The 23,989-nt window shown below is 46.7% G+C and overlaps 9 protein-coding genes across 9 annotated transcripts, besides 21 other annotated features; all 9 read left to right on the top strand.

Moving 5' to 3' along the window:
• Positions 1–281: 281 nt before the first annotated feature.
• Tb10.389.0830 (hypothetical protein, conserved) lies at positions 282–1,706 on the top strand (the record flags this gene model as incomplete). The annotated part of the gene is made up of 1 exon (XM_818385.1): positions 282–1,706. One exon carries the CDS (start codon positions 282–284, stop codon positions 1,704–1,706), a length of 1,425 nt encoding a protein of 474 aa, XP_823478.1.
• A 396-nt stretch (positions 1,707–2,102) lies between these two features.
• Positions 2,103–2,149: a sequence feature (A-rich).
• A 140-nt stretch (positions 2,150–2,289) lies between these two features.
• Positions 2,290–2,392: a sequence feature (T-rich).
• A 146-nt stretch (positions 2,393–2,538) lies between these two features.
• Positions 2,539–2,597: a microsatellite.
• Positions 2,598–2,669: 72 nt separating this feature from the next.
• Positions 2,670–2,818: a sequence feature (CT-rich).
• A 422-nt stretch (positions 2,819–3,240) lies between these two features.
• Positions 3,241–3,323: a sequence feature (T-rich).
• Positions 3,324–3,516: 193 nt separating this feature from the next.
• Positions 3,517–3,546: a microsatellite.
• Positions 3,547–3,598: 52 nt separating this feature from the next.
• Positions 3,599–3,659: a sequence feature (A-rich).
• A 300-nt stretch (positions 3,660–3,959) lies between these two features.
• Positions 3,960–4,025: a microsatellite.
• A 208-nt stretch (positions 4,026–4,233) lies between these two features.
• Positions 4,234–4,281: a sequence feature (T-rich).
• A 319-nt stretch (positions 4,282–4,600) lies between these two features.
• Positions 4,601–7,309, top strand: Tb10.389.0860 (hypothetical protein, conserved; the record flags this gene model as incomplete). Its single annotated transcript, XM_818384.1, has 1 exon — positions 4,601–7,309. One exon carries the CDS (start codon positions 4,601–4,603, stop codon positions 7,307–7,309), a length of 2,709 nt encoding a protein of 902 aa, XP_823477.1.
• A 668-nt stretch (positions 7,310–7,977) lies between these two features.
• On the top strand, positions 7,978–10,413 carry Tb10.389.0880 (heat shock protein, putative; the record flags this gene model as incomplete). Its single annotated transcript, XM_818383.1, has 1 exon — positions 7,978–10,413. One exon carries the CDS (start codon positions 7,978–7,980, stop codon positions 10,411–10,413), a length of 2,436 nt encoding a protein of 811 aa, XP_823476.1.
• A 402-nt stretch (positions 10,414–10,815) lies between these two features.
• Positions 10,816–10,871: a microsatellite.
• A 492-nt stretch (positions 10,872–11,363) lies between these two features.
• On the top strand, positions 11,364–12,500 carry Tb10.389.0890 (pyruvate dehydrogenase E1 component subunit alpha; the record flags this gene model as incomplete). Its single annotated transcript, XM_818382.1, has 1 exon — positions 11,364–12,500. The coding sequence occupies one exon, from the start codon at positions 11,364–11,366 to the stop codon at positions 12,498–12,500; it is 1,137 nt and encodes a 378-aa protein (XP_823475.1).
• Positions 12,501–12,872: 372 nt separating this feature from the next.
• Positions 12,873–13,003: a sequence feature (A-rich).
• Positions 13,004–13,740: 737 nt separating this feature from the next.
• Positions 13,741–14,787, top strand: Tb10.389.0900 (hypothetical protein, conserved; the record flags this gene model as incomplete). The annotated part of the gene is made up of 1 exon (XM_818381.1): positions 13,741–14,787. The coding sequence occupies one exon, from the start codon at positions 13,741–13,743 to the stop codon at positions 14,785–14,787; it is 1,047 nt and encodes a 348-aa protein (XP_823474.1).
• A 360-nt stretch (positions 14,788–15,147) lies between these two features.
• Tb10.389.0910 (60S ribosomal protein L34, putative) lies at positions 15,148–15,660 on the top strand (the record flags this gene model as incomplete). Its single annotated transcript, XM_818380.1, has 1 exon — positions 15,148–15,660. One exon carries the CDS (start codon positions 15,148–15,150, stop codon positions 15,658–15,660), a length of 513 nt encoding a protein of 170 aa, XP_823473.1.
• Positions 15,661–15,925: 265 nt separating this feature from the next.
• Tb10.389.0920 (hypothetical protein, conserved) lies at positions 15,926–17,536 on the top strand (the record flags this gene model as incomplete). The annotated part of the gene is made up of 1 exon (XM_818379.1): positions 15,926–17,536. The coding sequence occupies one exon, from the start codon at positions 15,926–15,928 to the stop codon at positions 17,534–17,536; it is 1,611 nt and encodes a 536-aa protein (XP_823472.1).
• Positions 17,537–17,649: 113 nt separating this feature from the next.
• Positions 17,650–17,683: a microsatellite.
• A 184-nt stretch (positions 17,684–17,867) lies between these two features.
• Positions 17,868–17,893: a microsatellite.
• Positions 17,894–18,350: 457 nt separating this feature from the next.
• Positions 18,351–18,378: a sequence feature (AT_rich).
• Positions 18,379–19,239: 861 nt separating this feature from the next.
• Positions 19,240–19,263: a sequence feature (AT_rich).
• A 156-nt stretch (positions 19,264–19,419) lies between these two features.
• Positions 19,420–19,475: a microsatellite.
• A 324-nt stretch (positions 19,476–19,799) lies between these two features.
• Positions 19,800–19,824: a microsatellite.
• Positions 19,825–20,339: 515 nt separating this feature from the next.
• Tb10.389.0940 (pumilio RNA-binding protein) lies at positions 20,340–22,883 on the top strand (the record flags this gene model as incomplete). The annotated part of the gene is made up of 1 exon (XM_818378.1): positions 20,340–22,883. The coding sequence occupies one exon, from the start codon at positions 20,340–20,342 to the stop codon at positions 22,881–22,883; it is 2,544 nt and encodes an 847-aa protein (XP_823471.1).
• Positions 22,884–23,158: 275 nt separating this feature from the next.
• Positions 23,159–23,752, top strand: Tb10.389.0950 (hypothetical protein, conserved; the record flags this gene model as incomplete). Its single annotated transcript, XM_818377.1, has 1 exon — positions 23,159–23,752. The coding sequence occupies one exon, from the start codon at positions 23,159–23,161 to the stop codon at positions 23,750–23,752; it is 594 nt and encodes a 197-aa protein (XP_823470.1).
• Positions 23,253–23,272: a microsatellite.
• Positions 23,551–23,588: a microsatellite.
• Positions 23,678–23,709: a microsatellite.
• Positions 23,753–23,839: 87 nt separating the features above from the next.
• Positions 23,840–23,894: a sequence feature (T-rich).
• Positions 23,895–23,989: the final 95 nt, after the last annotated feature.

The raw sequence follows: 23,989 nt of genomic DNA, 5'->3' as shown, positions 1-23,989 counted from the left end.
GTGTGTGTTTGTATGTTTCAACCTCACCTCACCCTTCTTTTTTTTCTTTTGACGTCCTTTCCCCTTTTCACATTTGCGCGGTTGAAGGTCAACGAGGTGAGAGACAAACTGAAGGCGTGAAAAGTGACCAAAGTTACAGTGAATAAGCGAAGAAAAATAGTGTAAACCAAAAAGGAAGGGAAAGGAAACAATAATTGTGAAGGGAAGGTGTGGTTTTACCACAGAAGGCAAAAAAATAAAAGAAAAAAAGAAGGGTGAGGTGACACCTCCCGACCCACTGGATGACGATGGATATTATCGAGGGGGACAGTATGGACAACGAGTTGTTGCCGATGTGGGCAATTGATGAAATTTGGGAACAATGGAAACAAAGCAATGAGTTGTGTGGAAGCACAAATTTTCCGTTGAGTGTCAGCACCGAGAACTGTGCGAATGCTAATTTAACAAAAGTATTTGACGCCGAGTTTAAGTGTTTGTATGAGGTTCCTTCACATCTCATAGTGCACATGCCATCAGCACGGTTGAATATTACCCGGTTGGTGGCCTGCCGCAATTATAAATCATATGAGCCGAGTTCATGCACCATGGGTAGCGGTTGCAAATTTGTTCATGCCGATGTTGATTACAACACGTTGGAGACGCATCCCATTCATGTGAATTACATATGGCGCCACGAGAGTGAATGTACATACGAACGGCTACCAGCCGGAGAAGTTTTGGAGGTTCTTTCCGCTGATATGACTACCGTAAATTTAATCCCCAGTGAACAAGTTCTTAACACGCGCGGAGCTTGTGCCCGTCATGACATTGCTGAGCCGCTGATCCGCTGCAAGTACTTTGAAACGAACCAAACCTGTTTTACTGGGGAACGATGCAATTTTATCCATGTTGTTTGCGTTGATCCAAACGCACAAGGTGCCTTCAAGCGTGCACCAAAGGTTGTTGCTGAACCAAATGCCTCAGCATGCACATCTCCTCAGCACTCCAACAATATCAAGGGGAAAAAGAGTGTCGTTGGAAATAACGGCAGCGGTTTCAATAAAGAAGAACATAGCGCAGGGATGAGGAAAGCACCAGAAGAAGGTCGACACGATGGAGGATCCGGGTGGGTGCCCAACGTTAGTTCACCCTCCTTTGAACCAAGTCCCGTTGTGCAAATGGCGCTTCGACAAGGATTAAATGGAACATGTGGTCTCCCACAAAATGCCCCTCAGAAGCCAACTTCAGGGCCACGTAGCCCCTCCGCCACTACACCGCCAATGGGAGACACCAATACCCAAGAAATACTTGCCGCATTAAGAACAGCGGGGGTTTGCGGCACTGGATATGCTTCCGCTACAACGGGCAGAACAGTTCCACAAGATCAAATGAATACTCTTCTCTCACAACTTGTCTCCATCATGGCACAACAGGCAGCGGCTCCGCGGACAATTACCGTTGCTCCGTCTCCTCAGTTGGATGATCCCGCTGCGGTGGGAACGTTACTTTTCCTCCCCCGTGGCGCTGCTGAAGCAGTGGCGGTTCAACCTGTTTTTGATGGCTCGTTTTTGAGCACGGTGGTAACTCTTGGCGCAGGGCAGCGACGTTGCACCGGAACCATTCAACAGCCACGGCCGCAGCCGTTGGGGGATGTATGGCAGTTATACAACTCTCAAATACCCGGACACGATGGCACTGTTCCTTTAAATTGGCCATACGCGAGGTAAACACCACGTGTTGTAATGCCTCTGCCCGCATGGCATCATGTGTTGTACCACCAGCTTTTCTGGTGAATTGTATTCATCGTGATGGGGAAAACTTTTTTCTATCTTATTTGTTGGGAAGTAGCGCCTCATGTCACTACCTTCGTGCCTTTTTTTTTGTTTTTTTTCTTTCTTCGTTATTAGTACTTCGCTTTCCTCCCCCCCCCCTCCTTTTTTTTATTTTGAAGTGTCGTGTGTGTATGCTGAACAAACCGGGTCAGGCAGGAAGTCAGGGGAGATGTGCTTCTTAAAGTTTGATATCGTACTGGCTCTTTTCTCCTTCTTTTTTTTTTTTGCATCTCTTCCTCAACCCCTTTATTCCGCCACCCTGAGCCTTTCTGAAGAAGTGTGCACACATCGTTTTCTTTTTTCTTCTTTTTGTTGTTGTTGTTGTTTTTTGTTTTTTTGAGCATTTCGCCGCGGTGCTGAAGCGAGAGTTGTGTAGCGTCTCTTACCGTTTTTGTAGTGTCTCTGCGGGAGAGTAGTTTAGCAGCGGTGGTCCACCGTTGTGTTCATTTCACATTCCTTCCTTTACCCTTCCATATTTAAAAAAGAAAAAACAGGAGGAGAAAAGGAAAGGGATGAAAAGGAAAAACAGGAATCACAGACACACATAAATACGCACACACACAAAAAAAAAAGAAAAGAAACAAATAATAAATTAACCCTTTTGGTTAATCCACACCTCCTTCAGGTTGTTGTCATCGTATCGAATTATTGCATGGAGGAAATAGGGAAAGATACAGCCAGGAGGGGGGAAGAACAAAAAATAAAACATACAAACACACAAATACAAATACATATATAGGTATATATGTATATATATATATATATATATATATATATATATATATACGAAGAAAAAAGGAAAACAAAAAAAAGAAAATACTCAAAATGTGGGTTTGGAAAAGAAAGGTGAGTTAAATGAGATGAGGCAGATGAAGAAATGAAGTGAGAAGAATGATAATACACAAATAAGAAACAAGAAAAGGAAGAGGAAATGTTGGAAGTAGTCAAACGAAAGAAGAAAAAGAAAAAGGAAAAGGAAAAAAGACGCAAAAGAAAAACAAAAGGGATTGATTGGGATTGGGGAGGGTAAATGTAGAAGTAAATAATCGAAGGGTATTTTATAATCATTGTCGTAACATGTGTTACACCGACGGTAATATGACAACAATACCGGCTTCAAGATGATGTTTTTTTTTTTCGTTGTTAAGAAAAATTAAACCTCTCAGGTTCATGAGGGTCGAACAAAAAGAAAACAATAACAACAGTTAAAAGTAATTAAAAAAAAATAAAACAGAAGAAAAAGGCATTAAAAAACAGAAGGAAGGGAAATCATCCGCTTTTTCTTCTGCTTAAATTGAAGTTTAAGCATAAAACAAAAATAAACACAACAAGGGGAATCACGAATAAACAACACCGGGTAAAAACAAGTGTGGTACAGTTGTTATTACTACATTCATTGGGAATGAAGTGACTTTGTCTTATTGAGTTTAAAAAAAAGAAAAAGAAAAAAAAAGAGGGAGGAAGAACGAAGGGAAAACAACATCAAATTCAACAAGAAGAAAAGGAGGAAAATGACGAGTAACCGGATTTACTGTTTGTTACAGTCATTATTCTCTTTAGTGCTGGCTGCTTTTTTTTTTTTTCATTTGTTCCCTAGTTCACTCTGTCGAGCCGCTTACTCGTTTCACTTGCGTCCTCAACATTATCACTGTTTTTTTTTTTTCGCTGTTAAAGACCAACAGCAGTGCCGTATTGTGACGCAACCATTCATATATTTATTTATTTATTTATATATGTGTGTGGGGACATGCATGTGCGCCACAGTTGCCGTGCGTTACACTTGTGGATCTTTTTTTTTTTTTTGCTGTTGTTCGTTGTTTTTTTTTTTTCTCACTGTATTTTTTTTCTCCCACTCCCCCATCTTCTGTCAATTGAGTGCACGGCAGGAAAAAGAAAAGAGTGAAAATGGGAAAAGCAAACAATCAGGCGTCAAACTGTGTCGAATAAAACAATTTGAAGACGCAAAAATAAAAGATTTGAAAAACTCATTTCCACCTGTCCTCTTTTATTTTATTTGTTACAGTCGACATTAACTTTTATTTGCATTATTTCGTGTTCTTCCTTTGTTGATGCACGGTAGCCGGGTGGTTGGGGCTTGTTGCAATCAACAGTAGCGATTTCCCCACCTTTTTCATCCCGTTTCTCCACATACATATATATATATATATATGTTTATTTATTTATATTTATTTATATTTATTTACTTATATGTATTACCATTATCATCATTGTTTTTGTTTTGTTGTTTTCATTATTTTTCGTTTTATTTTCTACGTACTCCCTCTATACGCCGCCACTACCCTTCTTCCTTTGCTTTTCCTCAACACCTCCATTTTATTATTTGATTGACTTATATTATTGCGCTCCAACAAAAAAAAATAATTGAGGAACAGAAGAGGATAAGTGGGAAGAGCAAATAAGCAAAAAAAAAAACAGAAAAAAAAATAACAAAATATAATAAAAAAACAAAGCAAAGCAAAGTTTGACGCGAAAACAAAAACAAAAGACGCGAGTCACCAACAGAAGACAACAAACCGAGATAAAAAGAGGGAGAGCTATGTGTTTGGACTATCTCTGCTTCATTTTTGGAGTTTCTTGTTGGTAATTACCTTGTGTTACTTTTCCCCCTCTCTCTCAACTCCCCGAGCTGCCGTTGAACTACTCTCACGTTCACTTTATTTCTACAAGCTGCCTTTTTCTTTTTCCTTCCTCTCTCTTTTACAAATTGTTGCTTCGTTGTGGTTTACTAGTCACAGAGCAAATAATAGAAAATATTGTAGTGTGCCTCCATGGAGACGCACCTCGGCTGGAAAGACGCTTCACTGTATGCCGACCGTTCGCCATCACGAAAAGCCGATGAGCGTGTGAACAGAAGCGGGTCCCGTGCTCCAGGTGCTGGTCCTAGAACCATAGATATTTCATCTCCAAAAGGGGAACTTGGTATTGCCTCCCGGTCTGCATCCGCCTTTGGGCGCCGTAGCGGCACCTCCTCCCCCTTGGAAAGAGTGATCGACGGCGCTGATGTAATCGGGGGCCTCTCATGCACTCGAGACTTGCACCGCGGTTTAATGGAGCAGAAGCTTCAGAACATACAACATGAGGCAGATGTCATGCAAGAGGAGCTGAAGGAGACGAACTCACGCCTCTCACGCGTGACAAAGCAGCTAAATGAACAAAAGGTAGAGTTTAGTTCTTTGACTCAGCGGTACGGGGAAACAGTTGAAAAACTAACTGCAACAGAGGGTAGTGTAAAACGGCTGGAGGAGCACCTTGTGCACGAACGTCAGCAGCATGCCAATGTGCGTGGGGAGTGTGACCGTCTGAAAACAATGCTCCAAGAGACACAATGGGAAGTTGAGAGGGCTCGTCGTGAGCTGCAGCAAGAACGCGAGCGGCCCACTGTGGACCAGAGCGAGGTTCAACGTTTGCTCAATGACCGTACGCGGTACATTCCAACTGGGGAGGTGCAACAACGTATAGATGAGATACGCGACACGCACAAAGCCTTTGCAGGCAGACTAACGGACTCCTTTAGTGTGTTACTTCGTGCACAGGAAGAAGACGAGGCTTCGGCTATTGCCACTCGAAACTCTGTGCTTTCGCTCGTTGCGGAGTTTGAATCGAAGTTGAATGGCGTGGAGGATGTACTAACATCTCTTCAAGAGCAGATGCTTGCGTTCAGCGAGGTGTCGGAGCAAGAAACAATGGAAATGATTAATACCCTTATTGTTGAAAACAAGGAGTTGTGGAAACATCTCTCGAAGTTGAAAGGTGAGAATGAAACCCTTTCTACAAAGTTGGAAGCTGAGCGGCGGAGAGGTGATGTGGTCCCGCGGGATCAACATGAGTGCACGCAGAAAAAACTTGCCTTAACCACCGACAAACTGACAGACGCCTTAGAAGCTATCGAAACACAAACTAGGCAAAGGAAGGCACATGAAGCACAGATCAATGAACTGAAAGCCACCAATAGATCTCTGAAAGATCAAATAAAGCGCTTAACCGGAGATATTTCGGCAGCGCAGGCGGAAGCGGGACAGTGCAAAGACCAGCTGAGGGAAAATAAAATTACAGTAAAGGAGTCGACACGGCGCGCAGACGAGTTGTGGGAGCTTCTAAGTGTAGAAAGGCGCCAGTCAGGCGAGAAGATAGCACAGATGACGGAGGATTGCAAGAAGCTAAGGAGAGATTGTGAGAACCTCTCTGAACGGCTAGCTAAGGAACAGGAAAAGGCACGAAAAGAGTGTCAACGGTTGAAGGATGAGCTGCATAAAGCGGAAGAAAGTGCCAAAACACTTCAACGAGAGCTAAACAACCGCGACCTCTCCTTTGAGAACTACAAACAGCAGTCGGAAGGCCAGCAGCAAGAAATGGCGCGGTCAATGAAGGAGGACCTGGCAAAAACAAAGAAACGGCTTGAACACGAACTAGATGTCACTCAGCGTAGGTTACAAAAGCAACTCGATGCAGTCGGGGAGTTAGAACGAGAACGCGACAAGGAGCGATCGGAGCGTCGGGCAGTGGAGGCAACTGTGGCGAAATTAGAGGCGGAATTGGCTGGTTTGCGTACGGAGAACCAACAGCAACAATATCGTTTACAGCAACTTACAGAACGTACACAGAGAATGGACTTAGAGGCAGATCATCTCCGGCAGAAGCGTGATTCTGCCGAGAATGAGGTAAGGCAGCTTCAACTTGAGTTGAATCGTCTGCAAGACCAAAAGTGTGAGGTGGAACAGCAGCTCGCTAAGGAGCGGGAGACGCACACACATGATTCACAAAAGTACAAGGAAGATGTACAGAAGATAGACAAAAATAGTAACACGCTGCAAGAGAAACTCCATAAAGCCCGACTTCGCATAACCGAACTCGAGCAACAGCAGCAGAAATCCTTAAAAGAAGCCGATGATGAGAAGAAGTTGGAAGAGAAGAATCTGCAGCTCCAAACCCAAAACCGCGAAGTTAAACTAGAGAATGAGTCGCTTCGTGAAGAAATAAAGCGAATCAATAAAAAGATGAAAAGTGTAGAGCATCTTTCTAAGCAGTTGGAGGATGCGCGGGAGCGATTACTTGTGCTACCTGCGTTGAGAGAAGCTGCTGAGGAAGCCAGGCGCGATGTTGAGCGGGCAGTAGAAGAAACTGAGGCACTACGACAGGAACGCGACACGATGGCAGAAAAGTTGGATAGCTTCCTCGACATTAGGAGGCGGGCCCCAAAGACGGATGTAGAGTGGACGCATCTTCTGCACAACGTCAAGGAGCAGGTCCAACAGCTCGATGGGAAACCCTCAATGCCAAGATCATGGAAACAACAGGAGGGCATTCCGCTAAGTATCACCACTCGACCCGGTGGCTACAGTGAAATGTACCGTAACAATCAGCGTTCTCTTAGTGGTGGCCGCAAACAACAGCAATGCTCAGCGACCCAGGGCTGTTGTCAGTTAGTTGAAAGTCCAACCCAATCAAATGGGGCCACAATGCCTCGACCATGGCGCTAAGTTGCGTGCCCTATCAAAGTTACTCAAGTAACCAGTAGCATTGTGAAGTTGTCCACTTTATGTGTCGTACAGGGTTTGCCCTCGCACAGCCATTGGAACAATATAAGGAGTTTGGCGAAGGTAAGAAGCTGCATTCTTTGATGATCTGCCACCATCTTTGCTTCTACGCACTGTGTTGCTGTGGGTATCAGTTTGTGCATTTTCTGAAGGGTATGGGGGAAGGTTGGATGATTTTAGAAAAAAAGGAAATGAGGGTGGAAATACTTTAACGCGGTTTAGTGTTTTCTCTGTGTCAGTTGCTGTGTGTTGCGTCACATAGTTGCGCATTATCCTTTCATGTTTTTTTTTTCTTCCACTTCCCTTCCAACGTTCTCGTCGCAAGTCATCAGCACACATGGGGCGCCGAGGTGCGACCGTTGCTTGTCGAGGTTTGAAGGAGAGGTGTGGAAAACTCAATCCAACCCGGGAGAGTCTTGTGTCCGAGTGTTGTTTGTTTGTTTTTTGCATGAATACATTTTTCCTCGGTCCCTTTTCCCCAGATCCTTCCTCTGCATTGCTGCCTTTTCCCCCTTTCTCTTGTCCGAAGTAGAGCAAAGAAAGGAGTGATTTAAATACAAGTTCTGCAAGGGAAAACTTCAGGTAAGTGAAGCACAAAAGAGCCAATTCACATGTCAGTCTTCGGTGTGGACTTTGGAAATTTGAACACCACCGTCGCCATCACCCGACACGGTGGTGTTGACATCGTGACGAACGAAGTCAGCAAGCGTGAAACGACTACCATCGCTTCGTTTGTTGACAATGAACGTTTTATCGGTGAACCGGGCCTGGACCGCTATGTGCGCAATTCCTCAAACACTATTTTCTTGCTTAAGCGTTTCATCGGCATGTATATGGACGACCCCAGCCTTGAATCTGAGAGGCGTTTTTTGACGTGCGCGATAAAAGGTGATGACAAGGGGCGGCTTATGTTCGGCGTGAATTACTGCGGAGAACTGACTTATTTCTACCCAGAGCAAGTACTTGCAATGATGCTGCAGCGACTTCGCGGTTACGTCAACCTGGCAAGTTTGTCCGACTCAAAGGTTACAGTAGACTCTCGTGAATGCGTGCTGACAGTTCCTTGTTACTATACCGCTGAACAAAGGAAGTTGCTCATGCAAGCGTGTGAGATTGCTGGGTTAAACTGCCTTTCGCTCGTGAACGACACGACGGCAGCCGGCATCGACTACGGCATCTTCCGTGGCTCTTCGCTTGGAGAGACAGAAGACAAGGGGCAGGTAGTCGGTATCCTTGATATGGGCTACGGCACCACGGTGTTTGCTGTTGCATGCTTCTGGCGCGGTCATCTGAAGTTGCTGAGCCGTACATTTGACCGTCATCTTGGAACACGGGACATCGACTACAAACTCTTTGAGTATATGGCGGAAGAAGTGAAGAAGAAGTATCACGTGGATGTGAAGGAGAACAAAAGAGCGAGTCTCCGCCTTCTCCAGGCATGCGAGCGCCTCAGATATCTTCTCTCAGGCAATCAGGTTGCACAACTCAACGTGGAAAACCTCATGGACGTTGACGTGAACATTCCGTCATTCCCGCGGTCCACACTTGAGGAACTCTCTGTTTGTCTTGTTGAACGGTTCAAGGCAGTGATCAAGAAGGGGTTTGAGGAGTCCGGACTTTCTCCAGATCAATTCCACAGCATTGAGATGATTGGCGGTGGCAGTCGTATACCCATGTTCAAAAGCGCAGCGGAGGAGTTACTGGGACGTGCGCCAAATTTCACCCTTAACGCGTCTGAAACAGCGGCCCGTGGTGCAGCAATTACCGCAGCTGTTTATTCTCCCAAGTTCAAGGTACGTGAATTTGTTGTGAGCGATATCCCAACGTATCCCATCAAGCTTGGATACTACATGGAAAACGCAAGTGCTGTAAGCCACGTGCCATTTCTTCCGGACATCAACAAGGTAGTGTCTGTACAAGGCACGGATGACCATTATCCAAAGGTGCTGGAGATCACTATCAAGCGGCCCGGTGGTTTCAAGTTGTACGCCTTTTATGACAGCGAGCACCCAAAAGTGAAGGCATACTTGCCCCGCAAAGATTTTGTCATTGGTGAATGGGAAATCGGGACGCAGAGAAAAGATTCCAACGCTACAGAAGTACGCGTGCGCGTGCGGCTGCTCCCCAACGGCCTTGTGTCAGTGGAATCTGCCGTCTCAGTGGAGGTCTATGAGGTGGAGGAACCCGCTGATGCTGAGGAGGGGGGGAAGGGCGAGACCGCTAACGAGGAAGGAGAGCAGCCAGCAGAGAAGAAGCCAATGGTGAAGAAGCAGAAGCAGCGCCGCGTGGAGCTGAGCGTTACTCCCCGCCTTGACGTCATTGGTTTGACTGGCCAGGAGATTGTGGAGTTCCAGAAGAAAGAGACAGAAATGAACGATCGAGACGCCCTGATAACCAAGACGCGCGACAGCAAAAACGAACTGGAAAGCTATATCCTAGACAACCGCCCGCGAATTGCCGATGGAGGAATCCTATGCGAGTACGTCACAAAGGAGCAACAAGCAAAGTTCATTCAACTGGCAAATGAGTATGAAAACTGGCTTTATGAAGACGGTGCTGACGCAGAACTCAATGTGTACCAAGAGCGCGTTAAGACTCTCCGTGCGATCGCGGACGCAGCAAGTGACCGCCGCCGCAACTTCGAAGATGTGGAGTTTGAACTTCCCACCTTCAAGCAGGAGGTGAACAAAGCAAAAAATACAGCACTAGCAGCCATTGGAAAGGAAGCGCACATCACCGAAGAGGAACTACGAGGAGCGGCAGCCAAATGCGACGAGGCTCTGGCGTGGGCAGAGAATGAAATGGAGAAATATCGTAAACAGCACAAAAGCGAGTCCCCGGTACTCACGTGTTCCACGTTGCGGGAGAAGCAGAAAGAAGTCGCCGAAGCGGTCCGTGCGGTTGTGAAGCGACCACCCCCACCGAAACCGAAGGAGGCCACGCCCGAGGCGAAAGATGGGGAAACGGCTGCCGACGGTAATGTGCCGCCTGAAGTGTCTCAGGCGGGAGACGGGGAGAAGCCCCCGTCGGATGATCAGCTTGACTAGGAGAGGAGGTTCGTGATAAGCACGAATGTGAGGAAGGGGAAGAAAGTTATTCGGTTTCCGTGATGGATGCTTCTCATACCCATCTTCCCTTTTGCACTTTAGACACGATGTGTAACAGAGTTCGGTGAGTGTGGGGTATCAGTGCACGTGTTGCCCAGGACTTCTTTATATTATTATTATTTTCTTGTGGGGAAACGCCTTCTGTCTTGTATACACAGCACCTCAACACCCCTACGACTGTTTGTGGATGTATACAGGTAAGCGGGCCCACGGGATTATGTGGGGTCAGGGCCGTTGGAAGTGGTCAAAGGAAAACAGATGAGCGTTCAACGCATGCACAGGGGCTTATCAAGGCATCCTAACACTCTTCCCACCGTGCTACAACGACACAGAACCACCACCTATTATTATTACGATTTATTATTATTATTATTACTATTATTATTATTATTACTGTTTTAAGTTGGCTACCTAAATCTAACGGGAAAGAAAGAACTGTGAGGTAGAAGGAGAGAAAAAGGAGAACGAAGTAGACAGCATTTGTGGTCACCCTTTCTCTTCTTTCTTTTCCAAAACTCGCTCTTTACAACACCTCGGGAAGGTTACCGTAATGGTAATCCCCCGGGGAGGCTTCCCAGAAGTAACCTTTGTCGTCTCATATAACTTAATACAACCCTATAAAATTTACCCCTTCACCCCCGAAACTGTCGCCAAAACAAATGATATCGCGGTTATTATAGGTAACGCGTTTTTTTTTTTAATTTAGTCCGTTGATCACAAAGAACTAGCCATACAAGCGTGCGCAGTAGTGACTATTGTAATTGCGCACACGTGGGAAACTCACTGGAGAAATCTGTAAGAAAGACACACGTTTGGACACACACAACAAAATCAAGCAGCCGCGGCAAGAAAGAACAAAGGAAAGGTATTGGAGAATATCGGAAAAAATCATGCTTAAGTGTGTCAGCCGAGTATTCTTGGGAGCCAAAACGGTACCTCTTAACCCTCATGTTCCCTTCAAACTGCACACGGCTGGTCGCGATGATTTACCGCCCATCCCGACCACCGCCACATATGAACCAGAGAAAATCAAAGAGAACCTTGCGATGATGATTCGTATCCGTCGGGTGGAGGCACTTGCCGATCAGTCATATAAACTCAAGAAGATCCGCGGTTTCTGCCACCTCTGCATCGGTCAGGAGGCCATTCCTGTGGGTATGGAAAACGTCCTCTCGCGTGGCGACCCCGTTGTCACCGGTTATCGAGATCATGGATTATTTATGACGCGGGGAGGCACGATTGAGGAACTCTTTGCGGAACTCTTTGGTCGAGAGGGTGGCTGCTCCAAGGGTAAAGGTGGAAGTATGCATATGTACAGGGTTAAAGAAAACTTCTACGGTGGGAACGGCATCGTTGGTGCGCAGGCTCCCTTGGGTGCGGGCCTCGCGTGGCGCTATGCCCTCGAGAACCGCGACAAACCCTCAAATGTGGCTGTTACATTCTATGGTGACGGTGCAGCCAATCAAGGACAGGTGTTTGAGGCAATGAATATCGCCGCACTGCAGCGCATCCCCGTCATATTCTGTTGTGAGAATAATCACTATGGTATGGGCACCAGGGAGGACCGCGCTGCATATCAACCACAGATGTACCGCCGTGGTGATTATATTCCCGGGCTGCGTGTTGATGGTATGGACGTCCTTGCGGTTCAAGAGGGCACGCGCTGGGCGAAGGAGTGGTGCCTTGCCGGCAAGGGACCTGTCGTACTAGAGATGGATTCATATCGTTACATGGGTCACTCGATGAGTGATCCCGACAGCCAGTACCGCACCAAAAATGATATCCAGGAGGTGCGCAGGACACGCGATTGTATTGAAAAAATGAAGGAATTTGTGGTGAGTGAGGGCATCATGACGGTCGAGGAAATTAAACAAATGGAAAAGGACGTGAAGAAGGAGGTGGACAAGGAACTTCCCCCTGCGGAGAAGCAGGCCATTACCCCTCTGAAAGAACTCTTCACGGATATTTATTGTGGAGAGCAGTACGAACATCGTACAACACAAGGAACAGTTTATGCCAAGCCGTGAACGGCTGACCCAGTGCTATACAGTGAGGTCACTGGTAGCAGGGGATCGTCTAATATAGTTTTTGAGCGTGCGGAAGCGGTAAGAAAGGAATCCCCAGATACCTCGTGTTATTCCGTCACTGGGCTGCCAAATTGCCACTTACACGATGAAAGCGCACCCACCTCAAACACAAAACAAGTCACGGATGCATTCTTCCGATTCGTCAGCTATTCGGCGTGGCTCCACGCGCTCATGAAGAAGGTGCTGGGGGCTCTCTTTAGGTAATGCACGGGTGAACGGGGAAATAGGCGAACGAGTTATCCTATCACTGAAGTGCGAGAAAGTGGGAAAAGATAACAGGAGATGAAAAGGTGATGTAACGTCAGGGAACGATTATTTCTTCTTTCCTTTTTCCTATTCCTATTGTGTTTGCGTTTGTGTTTTGGTTTATACTATATTTTTCTTCCTGTTCGTTTTGCGTACATTTTTTTTTTGTTCTCCCTTCTCATTTTTTTTCTTATTTTACTCTCTCACTATTCGCGCAGCTTCACTCACGATGATTTCAACGGCCCACCACGGTGGTTGCGTATTTGGTTTTCAGAACGAACCAAAATATTAGTGTTATATCGAAGATGGGAGCTGAGATGAGAGGGTTGGAGGGAAAAGAAATACGACTTTAAAATGACAAAACGAAGCGAACGTAGGGGGTGGGGGCAGTTCTTGTTTTACTTGCTCACTTTTTGGACGATATGAAGTGGGGGAAGGGGGCAAAAGGGAAAACAAACGTACGAAATAACGGGAAGGAGAGAAGGAATGGAAACGGTAAAATGAGTAGAGGGAGGTAGTGAAGACAAAAAAATTGTGCAAAGTCAAAGGCACAATGTAATACTCGTACGTATATATGCCTTTGCGACAAAAGCGTATGCATATTTGTGTGTGCGAAGTGCGGATCGTATTATTCGTTGGACCTCTTTTTACCGTGTGTGTGTGTGGGGGGGGGGGTAATTGTGAGTTGAATGGCTTCCTTCCATATGTCGTCACTCAAAACGAAGATTCTCTAATCTTCCTCTTCCGCTACTTCCATTTTCCTCACGTTTTCATAGGTCGATGCCGCCGGGGGCTACTCTTCCGCGGAGTTTAAATCAATTGCTGCGCCGCGCCTCAACAAGAGTGCGCATGTCTACTTGACATTGATCAATTTGTCCACGTTTATCGTAGTTCATAGGCAAGGCATTAGTTGTATTTGGCACTTTGACTACCAATGTTGCGGTGGCGCATTCAATCCCATCCACCTGCTGCAACAAACGCCGGCTACTCTCGGATACCGAGGCTGCCAGTGATATTCTTAGCTTGGAGAGGGCACCGCACCGCTCCAGGAAGACTGCGGTTACCAAAAAGGGAGGAGACACATGTTCCACCGACAACGTCCCCGGGTCGAACTACTGTCGCCGCTGCCAACGTCTTTTTAAATACAACCGGCATGCCTGTCGGTGAAGTGGAGGAAGGACGGCGTGGTTTTCTGGGTTTCGGGAAAGTAGCAGGTCGTGCGATGCCGCTTAACCCCCTCGCTGTGCTGAGACCTCAGAAAACCGATGCGAAAGAGGACCGAAGCACCGCTCGCTTTCTGAAAGCAGTTGAACTGTTAAACGGCAAGCGGCGAAGCCGAAAGGAGGGTATCACAATGCAAATGACAGCGGAGCAGCAACACGATATCGTCAATCGCTATGCCCAAACACGCTGGTACGGATTTATGTGGTATCCCTTTCGCAACGTAACGGAGCGCCAGTTCAAATGGTGGCGTCGCATCGCTCATCTTGCTCTAATCATCGTGGGGTTGACCGGGGTTGTTCTTGCACTTGTGATGTACTACCGTGAGGTGGAAACTGTGTTGTTGTTAAGTCCGGAGGATCGCTCTGATTACCAAAAAATTGTGACAGGGATGCGTTTTAGCGAGATTTATCGTCTTTCAATGGAGGTACTCGGGAAGGAAGACCCCCTGGAAGCACTCCCCAGCCCAGCACGCTACCACCTTATTTTGGAAGCTGCAAGAGAGAAGGGTTGGCACAAAATCGACTGGGAGCTTGAAGGACGCACGCGATACCCGCGATCAGCCGTAGAAGACTTGGATTTCATCCATATTATTTACTGGGCAGTCATGTATATCGGCTCCGCTGTAACTGGCGGTGGGGAACTTTTCTCTGATCGCTTCGGCGATCTTATTGAAGTCCGCCAGGCGCAAAAATTGCGCGACGCAGAAGCGAGTTTTGTTGAGCAAGGCTCTGAACCACCACCAAGCAAAAAAAAATAATAAGTAATGTTACGATCGATTAGATCCGCAAGTAAAACGCCCCCTCCCCTCTGTCTCTCTCTCCTGGATTTACAAATCACACTACATTGCGAGACTGCCATGTGCACACCGGTAATGATACGTACCCCACCTTCCTTTTTGTAGGCAGTATGGTCTCCTCCTGTCATATCGTTGATGCTTTGCACATACACTCCCTTCCTCCGCACGGGCACCTCTCTTTTCGTGTATAACGTCATCTTCCTCACCACTGTTCACACGATTACTTCCTGTTTCGTTCACTTTATCTTTGTATTCATTCTTTTAAATACTGGCGGATTAGGAGTCTCTGGAGGTCTTGTGCGCACGGAGATAACGAAGGCGATGTCTTGCCCCCGTGTGCAATACCGTCGGCGCATGCATTACGCCACGCGTGGCAACCGCATGCGCCTAGTGCGAACACCCGGAAACCGTCTCGTGATGCAGAAGCGCGGTAAGCGGTCGCAGGGCCCACACACTCCGTGGGTACTTGGCCACAAACGTCTCGCTGGCACGAAGGCGTTGCGCCACACAAAGGCGCGTCTCGCCCCACGTCATCAGAAGACGACTTCGCGCCCATACGGTGGTGTGTTGAGCCACGAACAGGTACGCGACCGCATCGTCCGTGCCTTCCTCATTGAGGAGCAGCGCATCGTGAAGCGGGCACTGAAGGCACACGCGAAGGTCCAGAAGGAAAAGAAGCGCCGCGCCGCCAAGAGGAAGAGCAAGGAAGAGAAGGTGGCTGCCGTGGCAAAGAAGGTAGCAGCGAAGGTCGGCACCAAGTCCCTCGTCGCGAAGAAGGAAGCACCCAAAAGGAAGGCTGGTAAGGCCCCTGTTGGTGCGAAGCTGAAGAAGTGATCGCACCTGAAGCTCCATTGACCACGTATAGGTTATAGTAATGCATCCGGGCTCTCCATGTTTTGATTCTTTTACTTATTTAAATTTGTTGGACATCACTTGCGCTATCTCTGCACACTGCTGCTCAGCAAACTACCGTTGTTTTACTCATTTCCTCCAAATTTCCTCAACGTTTAACCTCTTTCTTCGTTTTTTTTCGTTTTTTGATGATCTGCCTTCGATAATGTATGTTCTTCCGCGTAGTTAGGCAGCACTCGTCCGGATCATGATGATAAGTGTAAGGAAAACGGTGAACGTGCCCACGAGCAACCATGCCCAAGGCAATGCGCAGCGCAAGAAACCCAAGAAGAAGGCCGAACCTTCAGCAACTTCTTCTGTTAGCCACGAGAGTCGCGGCGGAGATGGGGAGAGGATAGACCAACGTATTCCTGCTTCTATTCAAGCGATGCTTTCGCGTTCCAAGTGTTCCTTGTCCGAGTCAGAAATAAAAGCTATGGTGAACTCAACAGCTGAAGATCGCTGTACCGCACTGCGAATGGTGTTTGAGGGTCAATCAGCCGATGAGGCGATAGCGTTTCTCCTTGGGGCGTACAACGGGAAGGACTCACCAAAAAGGAGCAAGACAAAGTCAGCGTCATCGCTCCTCCCTATCATTATAACAGGGTTGGATAATAGTTCAGTGGAAGCTGCTAGGTCAAACGAGTGGGATGCAGGCAGCACGGCGGTATTCTGTGGCAGTAGCAACAGCAAAGAATCACTTTCTTCCGCAGAAGTGGCACCGCCTCTTCTCTCGATGCAACAAACCATTTGGAATTCGGCACTTTTGACCGATTGCGAAAGCACTGCGGCCCACAGCCGCTCTGTTTCGCCCTCTATTCGAATGCCGTCACCAAAGTCCCATGGGCATCAAATCGCCAAGCAACCACTCACCGAAGTGGCCGTCAACACAATGAGCAACACACATGTAACGAGCAAAGCCATGGGTGACCACTACACGCAACTCAATGCCACAGGCTCCCCCCTTACAATGTCAGTGACCACCGTTCCAACGGTTACGGCGCAAGGACCATCGAAGCAATTCAACCAATCCACTTGCTCCGCTTGGGATGAACGTCTTCAAACTTATATTGTGCATCCAAATCAATTGAGATGCGTGGGAGAATTAGAGAAAATGAGAACATCGCCGGATGCAGTCCGCCGCGGCGGTGGTGCCGCTTTGAGGCGCCTAACGAGAGAAGGGCGAACGCACTCCCCAGTCGGCGGCATAGCGGCTGCACGCCAATGTGCACAGAAGCCAATAAGCACCCGTAATGGTGAACTGGTCGCACCGTTACAGATGGGTCATGATGAACAACACAACCGTGGATTTGGAAACGATGAAAAACAACCCCAGCAAAGGCAAAGAGAATCGAAGAAAACTGCAAAGGGCGTGTCGGAGTCGGGGCATCAAGAGCAGCAGGCAATTACCAGAGATGCGGCCACTGCCGCACCAAAGAGCCCCTCCGGGAAGGAAAACGTCTTTGCACGCTTATTTTCCGCCTCAAAATATCAGCCCCAGTCGTACGCGGCTACAGAGCGCAGTCGCGCGAGTACATCCAATATTTGGGGTGGTTTGTCACCTCTTAACTCTCCGTGCATGAGATTGTGTGACTCAGTCCATGAGGAGTCTGCGAGCGAGAGACACCCGGTGGAACGAGTCACTTCGGAAACGCGGTTTTCCCACTATGGGAGTGCGTTGCGGCTGCAGCGTACGCAAAGTGCAATAGACAGCAGGTACCGAACTCAACGGCAGCGTTATTTCCAGAGTTTTTATACACAAATGCGCAAACCACGAAGTGAGCTGCACACCGGTCAGGTCGTCCGTCCGTCCATATAGGCAGCACATTGCTACCAAAATCCGCTTCCGAAGGAAGGGGAGGGAAGCGCATAACACTGTAGGAAGTGGGCAAGAATGAGAACATGATAAATTTAGAAGGGCGTTGATGTGCGATATCTGTAAATATATATATATATATATATATATGAACATGCCTTGTTGTTCTTCCTTCCTCTTCTTTTTTAAGCGCGCACTTAACAGGATTTCTTTATTTTTCGTTCTCGTTATTTCTGCCCTTGTTTCGTTGTGGCTGGTTTTGCGCTGGACACGGCTTGCGCACCCAGCACACACACACACTCAGATATATTTGGGAGCGATGTCTGTTTGTTTGTGTATGTATGTATGTATGTATGTGTGCGCGCGCTTGTTTGTTTGTTTTTCTTCTCTGGTGTCTTAGCATGTGTCACAAATGCGAAAACGACTTTTCATGCGTTCAGGAGTTTTTTTTAAAAAATGAAATGAATAATGCTCGCCAAATCTACCAAGCAGACGCCTGTCACGTGGGTTGTTGTAAATTCGGAAGCTTTTTTAAGCAGAATGTTATGTGTATAAACATTAGAGACTCGTAACTGTCAGGAAAGGGAATGAGGAGAAAAATTAGAAGGGAATAAATAAGAAATTGGGAAATGGGAGGAGAGGAGGAACTGCTTTTTTTGGGATTGTCGAACATCTCCTCCCGTGCTGATCTTCGGTAGATTCACTTAAACAGTCTTCACGTCGGTCATTCACCGCTTTTTCCCCCTTCTGGGATGGCGGGCAACCGGGAGTAAAACGATGATGGCATGATTTTTGGTTATGTCATCATTATTGTACCTTTATTATATTAAAAGAATAAAATATTTCGAAGGAAAGTGGGATTTCGGTATACTAAAACACAAAAAGGGAAAACTGTGGATCCCCCTCAAAAAAAAAAAAAAGAAGGCATCCATATATACGAATAATCAACCACACCATTACGAATCAGGCATTACCGTGTTTTGTTCAAGTCCCGGTTTCCTGTTCTTGTCGCTGATACACGTTGCCGGTTTAAAAAAGAGTAAGTTGAGGAATGTTGAAACCAGTATGTGAAGAAAGGCAGAAGGTGTGTGTTTATCATTTTTCTTTCTTGAGTTTCTGTTGTTTGTTTGTTTGCTTTTTCAGCCTTGCCGCACCTTCCCATTCAAATCAAGAGCCGGTGGTGTTCGTTGAGCATTTCAGTACATCTGAGATCCGATGGATGTAAGCGGGATGTCGCAAAACTGAAGTGCAGAGGGTGGGGTGGGCGGGAAATTTCCTTTTTTTTTTGTAACTTTTTTTTTTCTTCGTTGCTGTTGCTTCCTGTTCATGAGTTGCTAACATCGCTGTGTGGTAAAAATGAGAGGATACGGTGTAAGCACGCAATCCAAAACGTGTTGCCACTTCACAAATGGCCCTTACCATTTTTGTTTTTACCTCGTATCACCCTCCCACACACACACACATACACACATAGCGTGTTGTTATATTAACTTTCTATTCACTGTCTTTCCTTATTCTCTTTGAGAGGTTTCGCTTTCTCTCGCGAATAACTTTGAAGGATGGTGAAGACGAATACGGAAAAACTATTTAACAACATGCCACGCGAGAAGATATGAAAAGATAAATGAGAAACCATGATTCACCCTTCCGCATATCGAATCGCATCTTGTGTCTACACCTGTTGCTGTGACCGATAGCGGCGTCCCATTTTTTTTTTTAAAAAAAAAATACTGCATGTAGAAACCAAGCGAGAACTAACAGGAAGAGGTGCTCTTGTATTGTGTTCATTTGTCCATAATCTTTTGAGAGTGTGAAATTTTCTATACCGGAGGCAAGGGGGTAGTGAGGAAGAATTTTTTTTGGGGGGAGACGGAATTCCAACTTCTTTGTTGTTGCTATTATTTATTATTATTATTATTATTATTATTTTATTATTATTATTTTTTTTTTTTGAGAAAGCGTGCCACCGTCACCCACTTACAATCGCAACAGTGAATGGTGGAATACAACTCAGAATGCGGATGTTCGGTTCTCTCCGTTGATGAAGTGAAAAGAGCAATGTGAGAGTGTGTGAGCGAGAAAGGATGTGAGATCTGTAATTTCTTTAATTATACATGCGATCCAGTAATCTTTTCTTTTTTATTTCATTTTTTTTTTTCGTGTGTGTGTCGCGTGCATGCGTGAATTCAATGGGAGTTTCAGCCTATCCTGAATGCAAAAAAAAAATGGCGAAAGGGAGGGGATTGCAGTGTCGTAAACGCCTCTTTATATATATATATATATATATATATGCTGCATTGGCTTGGATCTTGTTTACTACTATCGCTATTATCTCATCCTTCTCTTCGTGCGCGCTCGATTAAACATACAGCGAGCCGTTCAAATAGGTGCATAGGAGGGAGAAGGGGAAAAGAAAACAGGCAAAGCAAAAATAATTATTAATAGTCGACAAAAGTACGTTAGCGTTGCTACCACACAGTAAAGGAGGGGGGGACGAAAGGCAGGTTGAGGGACAAAGACCCCGTTGTTACTCCTTCGGGTGCAGGGTATATATAGGAGAAGCGGGCGAACGAAAGCGAAGGGGGAAAGGGGCAGAGGGGAGCCAACGCCTAGAAAATTAAAGGGTGGGAAACAAAAGAAGGGAAAAGGTGAGAACAAACACCGAGACGGAAACTGTTCCTATAACGCATAACAAGACGATATTGGAAGGGGAGGGGGTACCTAAAGAAAAACATCTTACGAAATACCGAAGTGGGGAGATTACGTAAAGTGATACGAACGTTTGAAACGGATTGCAGCACGAAACATGTCTGGTTGGGACGAACCCGTCTCATCAAACACGCCACCAGGCAGCGGTGAAGCAGATTGGCTTGCTGGAGCCGACGATATATTCAGTGGCAGCGGGGCTTTACTTGCCGACCCGCGTGACGTGCGGCGGGCTGAAACGGCGCCTATGGTTCTCACCATGTTTTCATCCGATGGGACGCTTTGTATTGGTAGCCTTGAGGCGGACGTTCCCCCGGAGGAGGAGTACCGATATGCAGAGGAATATCACCGGGAATATTACTCCAAATACCCCCGTGACCCGCGCATGCTTGTTCCGCTACGCTCCAATAACTTCGGAAGACGTGGCAGTGGTGCAGGAAGACGTGGCACCTCCGCCACCAACACACAACCGCAAGACGGTGTCGGAGTTGTCGGTGACAGCGGCACAACTAAAGTGACGGGCTCCACAGCAGTAGGAACTTCAGTAGGAGAGCGCACGCCAAGGCATGACCTCTGCGGCGAAGTGGCGAGGCTGAACAGCGGGAGCGCCTCACCGCCGCGGAGGGGGTCGCGGGACGCCGCTCCCACAGGAGGGGAGACGGAAGGTTTCAAGCGGCTTCATTCGGCCATGGGCTCCCTCGAGCCACCCTCCGCAGCACCCGGTAGTAGCGGTTCTTTTAGTGTAAACGTTGGTGCTGTTGACCTCGCGAATATGAAAGCCAACGGCGAAGGAATGCAAAACGGCTCGTTGACGCAACAGGACACATCCAGTGGGCAGCAGCCTCAGCAAGTTGATACACTCTCACGACGGGCACCAGGCAGCAGCAGGAACCGTTCTACGTCAAACTATGGACAAAAGAACGGTGCATTTAAGCAGCCTAGTAACGGTGAAGTTGGTGGTGACAGGTTCACAAACGAAGAACCGACAACAGCACGCGATAATCTTGAATCGAATCATGCCCTTGCTGTCTCTGACGAATTCAGGTTGCAGGTTGTTTCCCTTTGCAAGGATCAGGACGGAAGCCGCTGTGTACAACGTCTCCTAAATAATCCGGAGAACATCGAACCGATCTTCAACGAGGTGTTTCCACGTACACATGAATTGATCATTGACGTATTTGGAAATTATGTTTTACAGAAGTTGTTGGACATGCTACCTACTGAGAGTGACATGTGCAAACGACTCATAAAGCAAGTTAGCGGAAGGTTAAAGGAGTACTCGTTTCAGATGTACGGCTGCCGCGTAATCCAGAAGATGTTGGAAAAGGCCTCACCGGAGAAGCGGGAGGAGGTGCTCTTCGAGCTAAAGGATTGCCTTGTAGAATGTATATTTGACCAAAACGCTAACCACGTAGCCCAGAAACTCATTGAAGTCATCCCAGAGAAGACGCAGCTGTTGGTGGACTCCTTCATGCCGCACTTAAAGGCGCTTTCGCGTCACCCGTACGGTTGCCGTGTGTTGCAGTGCGTTTTCGAGAGGTGTTCTACAGCACATGGAGTGAACATTCGCCCCATGTTAGAAGCCGTGCTCGAGAATGTACATGAGTACGTGATGGACCAGTATGGAAATTATGTTGTGCAGTATGCTCTTTTGAATGCGCCTGAGGAATTACGACAACGCTTCGTGACTCAGTTAATACCGCACGTATATGCCCTTTCGTGTAGCAAATTTGCGTCTAATGTTGCCGAAAAAACTATTATCAAGGCAAATGCAGAAGAACTGCAGCAAGTTGTAGAGACGCTCACCCATCCTTTAGGTGCTTCAGAAGATGGCAACTACCTCGTGCTTATGATGCAGGATCAGTACGCAAACTATGTCGTCCAACGTTTACTCCAGCAAGTGACAAAGGCACAGCAGCAGCACATTGCGGAGCAGATAAGGCCGCACCTCCACACCATACGTTGCTCTGTATATGGACAGCACCTTGTACAGAAAATGGAGTGCATGGGCATGCCACTGTGGGGAGAGGCGGGTGCTGTGTATGGTGGAAGTTTCCCCTGTGACTTTAATGGTTCACATTCTCCGAGTAGTATGGGTCGCGGAGGAAGTCGGAAACCAAGACAAAGTTCGACGGGCCACAGCAGCATGAGTAACACGCAGGGGATACACAGTAACTCCATGAGTTTGGTAGAACACTCGATGATCCCTGGCAATACATATCCGCAACCTTCTCCAGGTGCTGTTGCGCTTGGTGGTCAACCTATGCTCCCACTTGCAACAACTGGTGGTGCACACTGCGGTTACGGTTATATCGGTTCCCCAACCGACACGATGATTATGACGCGTGCGCCGCCGCCGCCGCCGCAGCAACCACAACAACTTCCCATGGGCACACCCGGCCTGGCAATCAGTAGTCAGGCATGTTTCCCAGGCATGATGTCTCCACCTCAACGCTCAATGTCGGATGGGCGGGACATGTACTCGGCAGGGCTCGTGTACACGCGGGGTCGTGGGGAAATTATGAGTCCCACACCTTCTGATGGTTTTGCACATCCGTTTCAGGCGTATCCCGCAACTTTAGCCCCAAGGGTTTTCTACCGAGGTGGGGCTCAGAGTTTTTACTCCTGCATGCCAACGCTGTAGGCGGTAGAGGAGCGTCATGCAGGTGTTAGCGTTTATCTACGCGGATGTTTGTTTGTTAGTGGGGGGACGTGTTGTTATTGTTGTCGTTGCTTCATTTGTTTTTTTTTCTCCCTTTAATATTGCTGTGATAGCTGTTTTCGAAATGCACGTTGGCTTTAAAGGTAAAGTTTTCAGGTATTAGAAGGGAGAAGACAAACTTCCAACTAAGGGCCCCCTCCTTTATTTAAAAAAAGAAAAAGGAAAAAAAAGACGCCTTCACGTACGTTTACGTCCAGATGAGTTTGCGTGTGAGTATATACATTTCTTTCCGTTTTCCTTTAATGTTATTTTCCGCGCATCATGATGAAAATGAAGGTAAAAATGTAAAGAATATATATATATATATATATGAGTCACCAAAATCTCATTTTGAACTCGGAGGGAAAGGAAGGAGAAACAGAAAGAGGAATATGGGTCCATTCATTTATATGTACTTTTGGCTCTCCACCCCGTTAATGTTTTCCTTCCCACACCTCCGTTATATTCCTTTTGTTTTTTTTCCTTTCTTTATGTGTTTGTGTGTGCGTCTTTGTTTGTTTTGTGATCCTTATTTAGTTAATTACCCCAATTCCATCTTCATTTTCCATCCTTCTGCATGGCATTGGTGCCTGCTTTCAACTGTTTATATTATGTGTTTGTTTGTTTGTGTGTGTGTGTGTGGATATGATTGTCGTTGCAGCTGTTGTTCTGTGTCTGTGTGGAGAAAAAGCAAAAAAGGAAAAGAAATTACAAAAGAATCGAGTTATGTCTTTCGCTTGTTATTACTATTACCATTATTATTATTATTGGTGTTTTTTTTTCCTGTTTCTTTTAGTTTCTTTCATTTGTGATTGTGTGAACAAACTTAACCCGTGGTCGATGTCTACTACTGCCACATGCTCAAGAAAAATTACAAAGGAAAAGAAACTGTGAGCCGGAAAATACAAAAATAAATAAGATAAAAATAAATAAATGAGAAGAAAAACTAAAAATTTTTCAAGCCCATCATTCCCCCCCCCCTTTCACTTCCTTCCTTTTTACACATTGCCGTCGGCACGCATGATACGTAGGTAAAAACAAAACAAAAA

This window comes from Trypanosoma brucei, chromosome 10 (genome assembly GCF_000002445.2).
Source record: "Trypanosoma brucei brucei TREU927 chromosome 10, whole genome shotgun sequence".
Lineage (NCBI taxonomy): Eukaryota > Euglenozoa > Kinetoplastea > Trypanosomatida > Trypanosomatidae > Trypanosoma > Trypanosoma brucei.
Note: the sequence above shows the minus strand (reverse complement) of the source record. Positions and strands in the feature narration are given on the sequence as shown.